This window comes from Pezoporus wallicus, unplaced genomic scaffold (assembly GCF_028554395.1).
Source record: "Pezoporus wallicus isolate ANWC-B61680 ecotype Strahan unplaced genomic scaffold, APGP_CSIRO_Pwel_v1 contig_3952, whole genome shotgun sequence".
Lineage (NCBI taxonomy): Eukaryota > Metazoa > Chordata > Aves > Psittaciformes > Psittacidae > Pezoporus > Pezoporus wallicus.
Genome location: NW_026635034.1, coordinates 9,715,660 through 9,730,210, shown reverse-complemented (window position 1 = coordinate 9,730,210; position 14,551 = coordinate 9,715,660). Strand labels below are relative to the sequence as shown.

The following is a 14,551-nucleotide window of genomic DNA, read 5'->3' as shown; positions in this document are numbered from 1 at the left end:
ATAAAAATCTGAGGCTTTCAAGTTTGCATCCTAAGAACTACTTATAATATCTGTATTTACAGTTAAAGCCCAAAATTAACAGTTATCAGCTAAAGAAAGTATTCTAATCCTCATGAAAAATTAATGAGAGTGTTCTTAGCGTGGCTTTTTCTCCTCGCATTCACTTAGAACAAAGTGTAGCTGAAAGTTCACTTAAATACCTCCTAAAGCTTTGTACCATGGATTCAAGAGTTGTAACAGTAGCTTTCCATCAAAAGGACTTGTATATCTGGTAGTTAAGATGGAGGCCAACACTGTGCAGGATCTCTTTGTCATACATTTGATACCAATAGCAAAATATCTAACTAAATATATAATACCACCCTCTCACGAGTCCTTGTGATTATGGAAAACAGAACTTGTCACATTTTAAGATAACTCCATGGAGATCATCATTATTTTCTCTTGCCTGGTTTACCTTTTTCTTTAAGCACACATTTAAACCACATACTAGATCTGGTATACAATGTGAAAACAGCAAAGAACAACTTGGAGCCACTTCAAAGAATAAAAGGCTGACACACTGATATGATTTAAAAGAATACACACTCATCCAGTATTCTCCCTGACTCTTCAGAACAGGTAAGACAGGTAGTATCCTCCTGAATTTTTTCCAGAGTGAATGTTGCAAAATTACAAGGTATTGTCAGATCTGTAATTCAGAAATATTTAGAGATTCTCAGAGAAGAGGGGATACGATATTTTTCAAGATCCAACATACTCCCCTCCATGCTCCTTCTGTTTGACATTGTCTCAAATATCGTTTTCAGCTGCTTTTACATTTTTATTTCTCTGCTTCTGTGTATAACAAAAGTACATGTTACAATAAACAGTGTATTTATAGAAATCACAACTATTGGGTGAAAAGAGATTTAACTGAAATTAGTGACAGAATTTTCACTTCCTTTTGAAGGGTCAGTACTTTGTCCCAAATACTCTTTTGCTGACCTGATGATTAAAATCTGCTGCCATTAGTAGAGTTAAGAAATTCCGTATTTATTTAAGCCAGGACTCTGGATGACAATTCCTGTTGGATACAGAAGTTACAGTTCCACAGCTGCAGCTAAATCCAGAAGGAATTATGAATCAGAGACCTCAGTTGCCATGATTTACAGCCTGGCATACCAATATAAACTGAAATCAGTGCTGTGTTATGCTAATATGCCAGACTGTAAGCAGTTCAGGGACACACATAGCCTTCTACTCCAATACCTCCACTTCTAATACCTTCAAGATGAATCAACTCAAGCCAAGAGAACTCATAAATCACAATCCAAATTATTTAAGAGAAGTGAAATACATTAACGAGCATTACATAAAAGGACACCAACTCTGGCTTAAGCAATTGTTGAATTGCAAACTATTAGAAGACTAGAAAGCGAGGAGAGTATCCTAAGGAAATACCATCTTATCCCATGCATACACTTTTCTGACAATTTCTAGGTATCTGCTTCTGGCCACCACCAGGAGAAGAGGGATTCTGGGCTAGCTGGACCTTTGGCAAGACTCTGTCACTGGGGTTTGTTTTGATTTTCGGTTGGTTTGTTGTTATTGTTGGGGGGTTTTGTTTGCTTTGTTTTTAAGGCAGTCTACAATATTTTTTTCCTCTCTCACTTGGAACTTGGAATAAAATTGAGCTCTATTTGGTCCCCTTTCTATTCCACAGGCATGAACAAGAAATGGACACAGCAATAGACTGCCACTATTTATTTCCATGCTTTACTTTCAATAGATGCAGAGGAACAGACTCATTTTCTTAGAATGTGTTTGACAGGGAACTTGAAAATTTCAGCTTTGGTGAAGCTTAACTGAAAATCGGAGAAGATGAAAGTAAAATGACATAATAGATTCTATACTGTCGGGGGTATTTGTTCACCTTCTGTTCAATAATTCCCATACTTTGAAGTTCTACTACTCAAATAAAAGCTCAGTGCATGTATGATACACCATCCCTGAAATACTGTAACTTCCTGTAATGTGAACAAACTGGCTAAGGCAGCAGCAAGAAGTTTTTCCCTACAGTTGAACAATTCTGCGTCACAGTCTTCAGTAAGAAAATAATAATGAAAATGAAGAGGTCACTCAGTATCAAACAGACATTTTATGTCATTGGGACACTTAATTTTCTTAAAGTTCTTAGGATTATATAATATTTCAGATTAGATGAGTCTGGTTTATAATATAATTAAATTTATGTAGTCAAATGTGATACATAAAACATCTAAGCATCTTTAATAACACAAAATGCTGGTCTGATCTCATCAAAATTGAAATGAGTTTTTTGAAGACTGAACCAGGGGTATGGAGGGGAAGAAGAAAAATATTGTTGCTGAATACTATAATCACAAAATGTAGCCAGTAGCTTTTGTGAAAACATAAAAATGGCACGATGCAAGTTAATGAAAATAATTATGAGGCAGCCACACTGTCTGAAGATCCACAAATCCACACTTGGGTGGCAATAAATGATTTTTGCTGGAGTAGAAAACTGACATGGGAGAAAATACCAGCATTACAGAAGTAATTACAGGAGGGAATTTATAACTTACCCTGGTCCTTAGTATATTAAAATGCCACCAAAGAAATACCTAGCACTTTCTCTGAAAATGAAAGTTGGATTAGAAGTGTCTTAATGTGAACTAAAAATACCATGTTATAAGAAAAAAAATAAAAAGAGCCAAATCTCACCACGGAAGCAAACCTGTTATCCTGGCCAATGCAAGAAGCTGGGGTAGACTAAGCTATATTAAAGGACTATATCCACTCAAATTTGACAGACCGTGTACTCAAATGACTACGCATATTAATGTCATGAAAATTTTGAAGTTATGCTTCTCATTCATATTTATACAGGAAGGATATAAATTAATCACACATTTGGATATATAGTCAGCTGTTCATTCTAGCTGAGGCAGCAAAATAGACTTTGTGACTAAAGCTATGAGCCTCCTTCTGCCTTCTGATCAGAAATCTGTTGCATGCTTCATCCCCAGATGCAAGCCAAAGCAGACCAACAGATATTATAAATTGTGCTAAGAGGCCTCTGGGGCCATATCTGCTTTTAGAAAAAATAAAGTTGCTTGCAAAGAATTTCTGACCTAATTTCTTTTTCCCATCATGCTTCTTGTCACATTACAGGGAGCTGATGCCAGCCAACTTTATTCTAGCCTCAGGCAATGTGGCCTCAAAGTGCCACCATTTCAGCTTGTAAAACTTGCCTTTTATTTTTTTCAATATTTTGAAAAACTAAGCAAAACACCCCTCCCCCCCCCCCCAAAAAAAAAACAACTCCTAAAACACTATCATGACTTCCTAAGGGACAAACTGAAAAATAAAAAAAAGTTGTTAAAACCAAGTACCAGCAAAACAGCATTAAAACTACATTTGATAATATTCTTGATCCTTACACCAGAGGAAATCAGCAGTAACACTTATGAAGACAGAGTATTCACAGTGCTGCAGAAATTGTCTGGAAGGCAGATCTGGTCTCAATATTTATAGGGAGGAGAAAAATCTGAACATCCTTCTCAAAATTAACACTCCCCTATCATAACTGTTGCAATACCATAAAACCAAAGACTCAGTTTGAATTCCTCCTACTACCCTTGAAATCTGTGTAAAGGGCTTCCTTAGTATCAATATGGCCATAATGAAAGAAACCAACATGGGGAAAAAAGAATCCAATTTGCATAAAGCCTGTGAGAATTTATAAGGTGGAGATAGGAAGCTGTACATGACAAATTCATTTGCAAAACCAGGATGGAGACTTTCCTAGAACCAGGGGAGGTAATAACACGCTGCATTTAGTTTATCTCTGACAACATGCATCTCTGGTTGTCATTATCATAGGATCGTAAGATCTAATTAAAATAAGAATATAAACCTCCTGGAGCAGAAAGAGGTAAAACCCATCAAAAGCAATACTGAAACATCAGTGGCACCCTAATGAAGGTGGTGAGAAATTACCTTACAAATTAAAACCCAAACCCACCACAAAGCCTTTTAATTTCTCTTTTAAATCCAGATATTTATGTAGCTGTCAACTTCCATCATGCTGTATCATCATGGAATCATGGCCAATCAGCTTTGCTAGATTTCCACCTCTGGCTAATTTCTGCAGACACGGTATCACATGGATTTAGAAATACATCTACAGGAACACATAACTGACTGTTCCCAGCTTATACATAAGTCTGGGAAGCATCCACATTAAAAATTCTTCAATGACAGCAAAGACAATTTATTTAATCCTCCAAATGCTGGATCAGAACATATGTATTAAGACACTTAAACATAAATCAAGGAGAGTTAAGTCAACATAAAAAGGCAGAAAACACTGGATCTGGGAGGCTGAGAGTTCCTTATGGGTGTAGATGACAACTAGAGCATACTTCACCTGATAGTTAAGAGGAAGGATGAAATGGAAGAAGTATAGAAATCAGCAAAAGAGACAGCAGATCTGAAACAGGAACAAAAACTTGAAAACTAAGAGGATGACTTTAATTGGTCTTGGTAGTAGCTAATAAGCAGGTGAAAAGATTGAACCTCTCAGAACTAACCTATGCACATCATTCTGACTTGTAAAATTTCCATCAGGGACTCTTGAAAAGCTGAACAAGGAGTAAGCAGTTCTACTAACTTCAAGTTACTGATGAAATTTGACAGATAAACAAGGAAAGATAATAATCTTGTTCAAACCATTTGTGTACTTTTTTGAAAGTCTTCAGGATTTTCATCCAATTCTTCTAATGCATCAAGTCCATATTAAATTCTCCCCCCACCCCCCAAAAATTTGCCAAATTGCCTCTTGGCCATACTAAAACCCTCAAATTCATCCATGTTTCTGTTTGTTGAGTTCCTTACAGTTACAAGAGGAAAAAAAAAAAAAAAAAAATTTAATCCTTTTCCTATCTTAGTTGAGTGGGTAAAGCACTTACTTGAAGCATAGGAGAGTTTACTTTAACCCTTAAGAGCAAGCACTCCAGTTTCCAAGCGCTATCCTAACTCTTATCCTATAAACTTAAGAGATAACCAGTCTCTCCCTTGCTGCCTTCTGATCCACCTGCACCATTCTGTAAGAAAGGGAAAGAGATCCATGGGCTGTTTATACATTTCCTTTCTATTTTCACATAAACAGTCTTTGGTGCAGGGTTTTGATACTAGAATTTTCTTTTCAAGAACATAATGATTAAGGTAGACCCAAATTGCAACTTCCAGACATATCTATAATTCTCAGCAAAAGCATGATAGAAATAAGATTTCTGAGATTGCCAAAGTAAATGTATAGAGACTAAGAAATAAATTCAGATGCTTGGATTCTCAGGGCTCTTTGTTACCCGGGAACAGTTCCACCAGCAGTGAATAAAGCTCATCACATGTATAAGGCATTCTTACATCACAAAGAGCTGCTTCTGACAATTAATGTCTATAAAATCACTTCCATTTTTATTCTAATCTGTAACACAAAATTACAACTAAATTTGAACTTCTTACTGGATGCCATTTACCAAGTACTTAGGAGCAGCATACACCAAAGTAAAAAAAGAATAAAAAAAAAAAAAAAAAAAATCAAGAATGACTGATAGTCTTTTCCTGGGAGAAAAAAAAATGTCAGAATTAAGAATGATGATGAAGTTTCCAAAGACAAAAAAAGGATGACAGGGCATGTGAGGGAATAGTAAGAATGAAAGAATCAAGACAGAGGAGTACATAATACAAAGATATTTCATCATGACATTAGTGCTGTAATATGAATTCTGACTTTATGAGGGACTTGTGAATCTTTCACCAAACTTAGAATTCATCTGGGTCCAACAGCTGCCTCTGCATAATTTGGGATAAACAGCAACTGTTCCTCTCCCTTTGAAGACTGAAGTGAAGCAGGGTGAAAGCAGCTTTAGCCAGAGCAGGTAGTGGTGGCATTGCAGCTGTTTGGGTTGTCAGGAGTGCATGAGGGGTGAGGTTCAAAGGGAGATATTGACAACAACAAAGATGACCCTATTTTTTAAACATGGAAGGAGGTAATAATACGAAAGGCTGGAGTAACTTGAACAGATATGAGCCTGTGTATGTTTTGGGTCTGGTGGTGAGACAAAGTGCATAAGCAAGGTATTACACTTAAGAAGGCTATATCAGAAATTCCAGTCACTGCCACTTAGGCTGCAGACTGGTATTCTGTGCATGCAGGCACATACAGAAGGATAAAGGTAATAGCTACATGACTAGTGCATATATGGAGGGGTGGGAGGGACTGTAGGCAAAATAATTTCCATGTTACTCCTGGTAGCAGAGCAGATATTGTATTTTAGATTAATTTAAAACATTTTTAAACACTATTAATTATTTTTCCCCAATACGAATACTCACTTAGAAGAACTGTATAAAGGAAAGAAACTATACAACTAATTCAAACAAAAATTAAATACACAGACAAAACTAAAAGGTAACAGCGCAAAAGGGGATTGGTGCACAATAAGGTGAAAAATATCCAGCAGAGACATGGAAAGGCTGACCCACCAGACTCTCATAGCTCAGAGATAAATAAACAGTAAGTGTACACTTGCCTGAGAAGATACACTTCATTTTTAAGTGGAGAGCAGGACAATCCACTAGGAGAGCCATTGGAAAGATACAGTTCCACTAACATGTGCTGAAAACACCCATCTCAATCTTACTCTTGGAGAGCTAGATATTTAATACTTTTTGCATCTTTACTGAAACAACCCTGACATTGGGAATATGAACCAGAAATTCTTCTATGCACAAATTCCCTGTACAAGAACAAAATTTGATCCTTATAATATTTAAGAGAATCGTATGTAAAGATTGGTGGCTATCAGCTAGATGCAAAGATCAATATACAGATCTGGATTATGGGATCAAATTTTATTGAAAACCTGGAGAATAGCTACATTATCAGAGCTAACAAACTGGGCAATGCCATATTGACAGCGAAATACTAGTCTTTATGTATAGTCTTTGGAATATTAAACACTAAAGCGTTAGACAAACTGTATCTGTTACGTAGGTTATAGATTGAATTCTTCACTCCCGTCCCTACCTCCAATAACAACAACCCAACAACAAAGTGACACAGAAGATGACAAAACTGATGGCACACGAGTCACCGTTCAGTGCAAGAAAAGTAACTGTAATGTTGACTTTTTCGTGTGCTTCTTGAAGGTATTTTGCATAGCAATAATCTATTTGAATTTGCCAGAGTATCCAAGAAAAAATAAATTCATTTTACCATTGAGAATGTGCCACTGAAGGAAGTGAGTAATCATGTGCATGCAGCACCGTCTGTGTACATTAGCAAATTTCATAATGGATTAGGCCATGTGGTAAAATTATCAGTCTCTGACATCACTGCCCTCAGGCAAGCAGTGAGTTAATACAGAACAAGTCTCTGGAAAAAGCTAAACAGTTCTGGGGGCCCCAACATAAGAAACATGTGGACCTGCTGAGTGAGTCCAGAGGAGGCCATGAAGAGGATCAGAGGGCTGGAGCACCTCTCCTATGAAGACAAGCTGAGGGAGTTGGGGCTCAGCCTGGAGAAGAGGAGGTTCCAGGGAGACTTCTGAGCAGCCTTCCAAGACCTAAAGGTGTCCATAAGAAATCTGGAGAGGGACTTACAATGACAGGTAGCGACAGGACAAGTAGGAATGCCTTTAAGCTGTCATAGGGGAGATTTTGATTACACATTTGGAAAAAAAAAAAAAATATCTTCACTATGAGGGTGGTGAGGTACTGGCACAGACTACCCCAAAAAGTTGTGGATGCTCCATCCCTGGAAGTGTTCAAGGCCAGGTTGGATGGGGCTTTGAGCAACCTTATCTAGTGGGACATGTCTCTACCCATGGCAGGGCAGGTGGAACTAGATCTTTAAGGCTGGAAGGGTCTTTAAGGTCTTTTCCAACCCAAACCATTCTATGATTTTATGATTCATATACATGATGAAAAACCCAGCTGACCTCCATGTCATTTTCAAAAATACTGAAAGGATAAATTCTGAATTTTCTTCATCTTATTGAAGATGAGACAAATAAAATGAAGAGGATATTATTTGGTACTGGCATAGAAAGAACAGGGAAGGTGGAGCTTTTGCCTTTTAACAAAGAAGTAGCATGACAAGCTACAGGAAAACTGTATTTGGTTTTTGCCTTTCCTTTAGTCTTCTTTTTTCTCATTTTATGCAGCCAAGTGAAAATCACCGCAGAGAATGAAGAGCTGCAGTCTGTGTCATAGGCTTGGGATGTACTTGCGCATGTGAGGTGGGTTCACAGCACTATGCTATGAGAAAGAGGGAAGAATAAAGCAGGAAAAGAGGCAATTGAGATACTTCTATATAGATAAAGCAAAGTATCAAGGGTTGCAAGAGAAAGAATATCCCCTCACTTCAAACAGAAACACCTTTTGGGGGGAATTAGATGGCAAAGGAGTCATATCTAAGGCTGCAGCCAGTTAATCCTGGCAGTGAAAAGGCTGAGGGTTTTTAGTTTTTTAGCACTTTAGTTTTTACATTCAGGAGTAAAGTGGAAAGTGTGATTAAAACAGAGCCACATCAGTTTTAGAGATGTCAGTGTTCTTCAGCTGAATGAGAAGTTAAATGAAAAATACATCACTGTTTTCAGGAAGGCCTGGTGAAACAGAGGCTTGCATTAAGATACTGCAGACAGCAAAGGGAGTAGAGGCTCTTTCTAAACTTTTTCAGCAAAAGAAGTAAGGTTTAATCTAAAACCATGAGCTAGTATTGAGATACTGTCAGTCCTTTGAAGCAGTCTTATGCAGTGGTTATAGGATGTCTGTAGAAGGCATTGACACAGAGGATTCAATATTTGAATTTTTCACCCATGAATGGAAGAAAGGGCATAAAAAGAGAAACTTCCATCTGTATAGTCCTTGAGTGGCAAAAGGTCTCCTTATGTCTACGAGATTGTTTTCTGTGTGCAACCCACAAAAAATAAGAATTCTGTACACTCTTTACCTTATGTTTCTAAGTCCTACACCTATTAGGAAACTGTAATTAAGTAAGTGGCTATGGGAAGTAGTGCATACAACAAAACCATATTGTCCAAGGCAGCTTCCTGCATGCACAGATACCTACACCTGATTGTCAGAATCTACACTCACAGAGTCCTCTAACAAAATGCTATTCCTAAACTATATAATAACTAGATGTTAAACTGTTTCTCTTCTGGTTTTGCAGATTGCAAGCAATATGACTGAGCTCTCTAATTACGCTTATGCATATGAGGGGCAAACAATAAAATTTAAGAAAGCAAGAAGTAGGTTACTTAAAGAAAGGGAAATTAAAAAAAAAGAAGAAAAATCATATGAAATGGAAAATTTTCCTTACAATTTTGGTTAAGAAATAATTCTCTAGCTTGAACAATGAAAGCCCAACCACATGTAATGATCAAAATTGGGTCATCAAAAACCACAGATGGTAAATTCACAACAGTTTTGAACTATCTATATTTTCAGTCTTGGATTTCTGCTTTTTCTAGAGACACCCCCCTCCCCCATTTCTCCTTATTCTAGAAATATGGCATTGAATGTATTATACAAATCAGCACTGAACAGCACCTATGAGAGTATCTGAGAATGTTAATTTCTACACTATTTCAAGAATTTGAACTTATTTTGATGTTAAATATTGTTCTCTTATTAGTTCTGAAAACTGTGAGGTGACCTATACACCAAGCTTCTCAAATGTAAAAATGTAATTGTGCAAAGATATGAACAGCTTTTTTTTTTTTTTTTAATACACAAAATTCAAAGTTTTGTGCCAAACTTACACGTAATGATTCTGGGTACAAGAATTCTTAGTTTCAGTAGACCACATCTTACTCTGTAGCTTTTAAGACATCAGGTTTCTGCTTTTCAATGATGAGTTACATTACTATTAGTGGTGCATCAAACTATAAATTACTGAAATCTGGGGTCATAAAAGCCTATGAGTGAAAATGAACTGACACTGCATAGGACAAAACAGAAAAGAAGGATATACTGTCTTTGCAGATATGACAGAGAATTTGAGGCAAGTATCAGAAGCTGCCCCTGTGACGCCTCTGGTTCTGATATGCATTAATGTTTTGAACAACAAAGCCACAAAATACAAATTGTTATACCTCAAGTTACTGTCATTTTTTTTTTGCACAGTTGCAATGGATCTGATCAAAGCCCTCCATGATTTCATTAGAGTAATAACATAAGCATGAGCATAGAGAGTTACAGGCAATGTTTTTGTGGCTAACACCTTGCTGAAAAAGTATTCAAGTTAGTCAACAAGAGAAACAAAGTTGCTTCAGATGCACTACTTTTATGTTGACAACCAATATAATTCAAACAGAAATACTAACATTCATACATTTGGAGGTCAGGAAAGAAAATTCACAGCACTAATCTTGTTCTATTTTTAAAATACAGAGAGATACAGTACTTAGAAAATTCCATTCAACAGGAGTAGTTGTTTTCACATAGTAAGAAATACGGCTGATCAATATGCAAGGCACCAGTTTGTTTCATTTTAGTACTGAGTTACTTTTGACCTTTGTGACCTTAAGAGAAAACTGCATCCAAGCGAAAGCAATGTGTGGTTTGCAAGCCAAGAGAAGGATAGTACAATTTCATCCTAATGCCAAAGAGACCACTAATAAAAAATCCACATGAATTATCTTTTATAATACTTAAAATGTCTGATGTTGCATTCAGCATGTAACCCTGCACAGTGTCACATACGGCCTTATACTTTTACACCAATTCTGAAGTTTCTATGAGCTGGAAAAAGAAGTAATACAACACGTTGAAGTATGACAAACAAAGTTGGAAAACTTCATAGTGTCTAGCACCTACTGAATAGCCTTTAAGATGCATAAATGAGAAGATGGAAGACTGATTAATTCAACCTCATCACCTCATCTTTACGACAAAGCATAACTACACCAGATAGTGCATATATAGTGCACCAGCAAGAGGGTAATATCTCTTTTAAATAGTTAAATAATCTAACTGATGAATTTTACCAATGTTTTTCACTTTTTCTCCTCTCCAAACTGAATAAGAAGAAAGTATTCAAAATAGGAAGAGGAGGTTTTCCCCAAAGGAAGAAATCCCTAGAACTGGATGTAAGATACTCCACCTGGGAACAATCAAACAAAATGTACACGTTCCTGTCACACTCACTCTCAGCAACTATAAGATCATTTTCCCTTGACCTGTTAGATTTCACATCTTAGACTGACATTATATTGCTACACATTTACTAAAACAAAGGGAAAACCAAACTACAGCTTCAAAAGGCATTTGTTTTGTATGCAAACAGGTAAAAAAAAAATTGTCTTTGTTGCAGTTGGCACCTGCAACAGAATTTTGGTCATTAATTTCTTAAAAATTAAGGACTTAAAAAAATTAAAAGATGACATACACAACGAAACACTATATTCCTTTTCAAATAATTCATATTCTTATAAGAACAAAACTTAGAAAAAATACTATAACTCTATGACACTAATTTGTAAATATAAGTAACAGAATTCACAGTCATATTGGTACTTACCCACTAAATGCCTGGACTGCATAAAGCTTGGAAGTATCCAAGGAACTTCCACTTACTATCCGAGCCTTCAGTAAAGACCAAAAAAACATCAGTTACTCAGTTGCTTTTAGTAAGCCTTAGACAGAATTTAACTGTATAACACATGTAAGACCTTATATGAAAATGTTTAGCAGGGTCAGCTCCAGGCCAAAGCTAGAGTAACTATTGCTTTAGGAATAAATTTTGACAGCATTCAGCATTTAATGAAACACACTGGAAGAACCCATGGGAAGATAAGATATTGCTTCCCAAATATTGTTGTCCATTAAGTCCTATAGTGTATGCAGTATAGATGATAATTAGAGACAAAAATCCCAGATAACTTGTTTGACAGTAGCAGACCCCCGTGTTGGCAATTATGATAAACACAAGATTGACAGTTATCCTGTTCATAACTGCAACACATTTGCAATACACTCAAAGGAGAACAAAAGAGTGAAAAGCTGTGAAAAACATGCAGATATCACAACTAAAATGAAGGAATCAAACAGGTCAAATAAGTCACGAACAAACATCAACAAAATACATGATCCCTATAGTAAATACGTGATTTTAAACCTTTTCATCCACAGAAACGCTATCTGGAAGAGAATTGGGAAGAAGGGGAATATAGGTTAGACAAAATACTCTTCGAGAAAACTTCTTATGCTATAAAAAGCTGTCACTATTTTAATCTGCTAATGAAGAGCAGAATCCCAGTAACACCTGTGCTTAGCTGTACCACTGTGGCAAGACCATTGTCATCATATTTTAAACAAGAAAAAAAATGTTTTCAGTAGATAAGAATCCCTGCTACTTCTGCAGGACTGTGTGGATACTGTTTAATACATACTGTAACCCAGCACAATATGATTTTTAGGGGTTTTGTTTTGTTTTAGGGTTTTTTATATTATTTAATATAGTTGCAGTGTTCAAAAAAACAATGCTCTGTTTTCAAGGAAAATGAAGGTGTTTCTACTAAGGATATATATATTAGAAAACCCAAACAAACACCCAAACTCCTGAACTGTAGCTATTCTATTCTACCACAGCAATTCATGTAATAACAGAAATTACCCCCAAATGCAAATGGAATTACAATTGGGAAAGTATAAGGTATACATTTATATATAAAATTATAAATTGCTTAATGCAAAGATGTGACGCATTCACATTTACTATAAGACAGAAAATATATGCTGAGAAGGAGCATATATTATACACAGGGAGCACTACCCTTATTTTATCATCTTGTCAGTTTGATGCTTTATAGTACAGTGCATACATGAAACTGCATTCTTTTAATTGTCACCTTACTGATCTTTCGACTTTTCCTCCCTAGTTCAGTAATTTTCAGATGTTTGAAAATATGCCACGTTAAATACATTATAAAATTATCATATACACCTTAAACATCTGCCACATTTCATTTTTAAACCAGTTTATCTACAAGAAAATACCAAACATATACATTAAAGATATACTGGAAAATATAAAGGTGCATACATTTTCATGGCGACAAGCCAAGGAACTATAAGGCTCTATTGTGCCACTGATTTCAGAGTCTACTAATGTGATCAAAGTAAAGCACTGGCACAAGAACAAGCAATAGAACTGAGACTGGAGCTAAGTTGTTCAAAATGTGTTTTACCAGTCAGATTATATTTGATTTTGTATTATTAAAAAAAAAAAAATTAAAGAGGATTGAGATACTAAGTATTAGCAATACCACAACATCAAATTTGAATCCACACAAAATTCAACTATGCAACAGCCTCCTCTCCTTCGTGAGACCACCAAATTTGCCATTTTCTTATCCTTGACTACAGATCTTAGCTTCTCTTTCACAGTCACTGTGAATAATCCATTTAGAAAGAGTATGTCTCAGAATGAACTACAGTTTATTGTTCCAAGAATAACTTACATTTTGAGTTATACAGAATATTAAAACTATGCTAATAATAAAATCCATTATTTAGTAAAAATAGAGTAAGACATCTTACTGTATTTTCTCACTTCAAAATTCCCCCCTTCAGAAATACTAGAATTTTTATTTTGCCTCAAAAATTAATTCATGACTAAATTAAGCTACAGTGTTGTAGTTGTCAGATTACCCTTGTTTGACTGGGTAGATTTTTAAAAATGAGTTTAGTCTTTATTTTTAATTGTGAAATGTATTTGTCTGACAACATCAGACATGACGGGCTACTCTTTCCTCACAAGCATAACAAGATTTGGAAGACCATATCATCCTACTTTCCCATTATAAGAATATTACAGCATTTTTATAAGCAGGCTAAGAGCAGAGCCAGGAGCACCTAGACACCTGTAAACTGGGCTGGCTGTGGATACAAAATGGGATATGCTTTTAGGAGGGGTAAAGGAAATAAAAGGAATATTAAAACCAAAGTGCTGGAGCAGCATCTTGGCAGATGGAATGAGAGGAGAGGCAAGAGAGGATATATCAACAGGTGAAGAGAAATAAGAGGACTGAGGGAAGTTTTAGGCAGAACATCTCTTATAAGGTAAGAAGCCTCACCATCTGTTCATGCAAACTGTAACTTCTTTCTACACTATCTAATCATACCAGTATTTGTAATACTGCTATTTAAAGATGTATAATGAATCTCAGTATTACAGATGTGGAATGCAACTTTTAAATAGTTTGCAGGTAATTTCCTATCAGCTGCCTAAAGAATCCCATCAATTATATGTTTAATTTTGTTGTTTATAAAGTTATATTAGAAAAATACAAAATTGTTAAGACTTGTTCTCTACATTAAATGGAATTTTGTATTTCAGAGCATGAGAGATAAACATATGAAATTTTCTTTACCTCTCTTGGGTTTCAGCCAGCTTCATCTAATTTCACTACATTTCCTTTACTGGAATCTAATTTTGCCTAAATTTAGGAAGGAGAGCAACAATCAAAAA

At 35.9% G+C, this 14,551-nt stretch overlaps 1 protein-coding gene across 2 annotated transcripts in view; it reads right to left on the bottom strand.

The window, feature by feature from the left end:
- Positions 1-14,551, bottom strand: part of UNC13C (unc-13 homolog C) — a 145,923-nt gene that overhangs the window by 104,632 nt on the left and 26,740 nt on the right. For both annotated transcript variants that reach the window (XM_057397818.1, XM_057397826.1), the window contains exons 3-4: positions 12,197-12,219; positions 11,600-11,664 (exon numbers count right to left, since the gene is read on the bottom strand). In XM_057397818.1, coding sequence (XP_057253801.1) covers positions 11,600-11,664; positions 12,197-12,219 — 88 coding nt within the window. The remainder of the gene's footprint in view (positions 1-11,599; positions 11,665-12,196; positions 12,220-14,551) is intronic.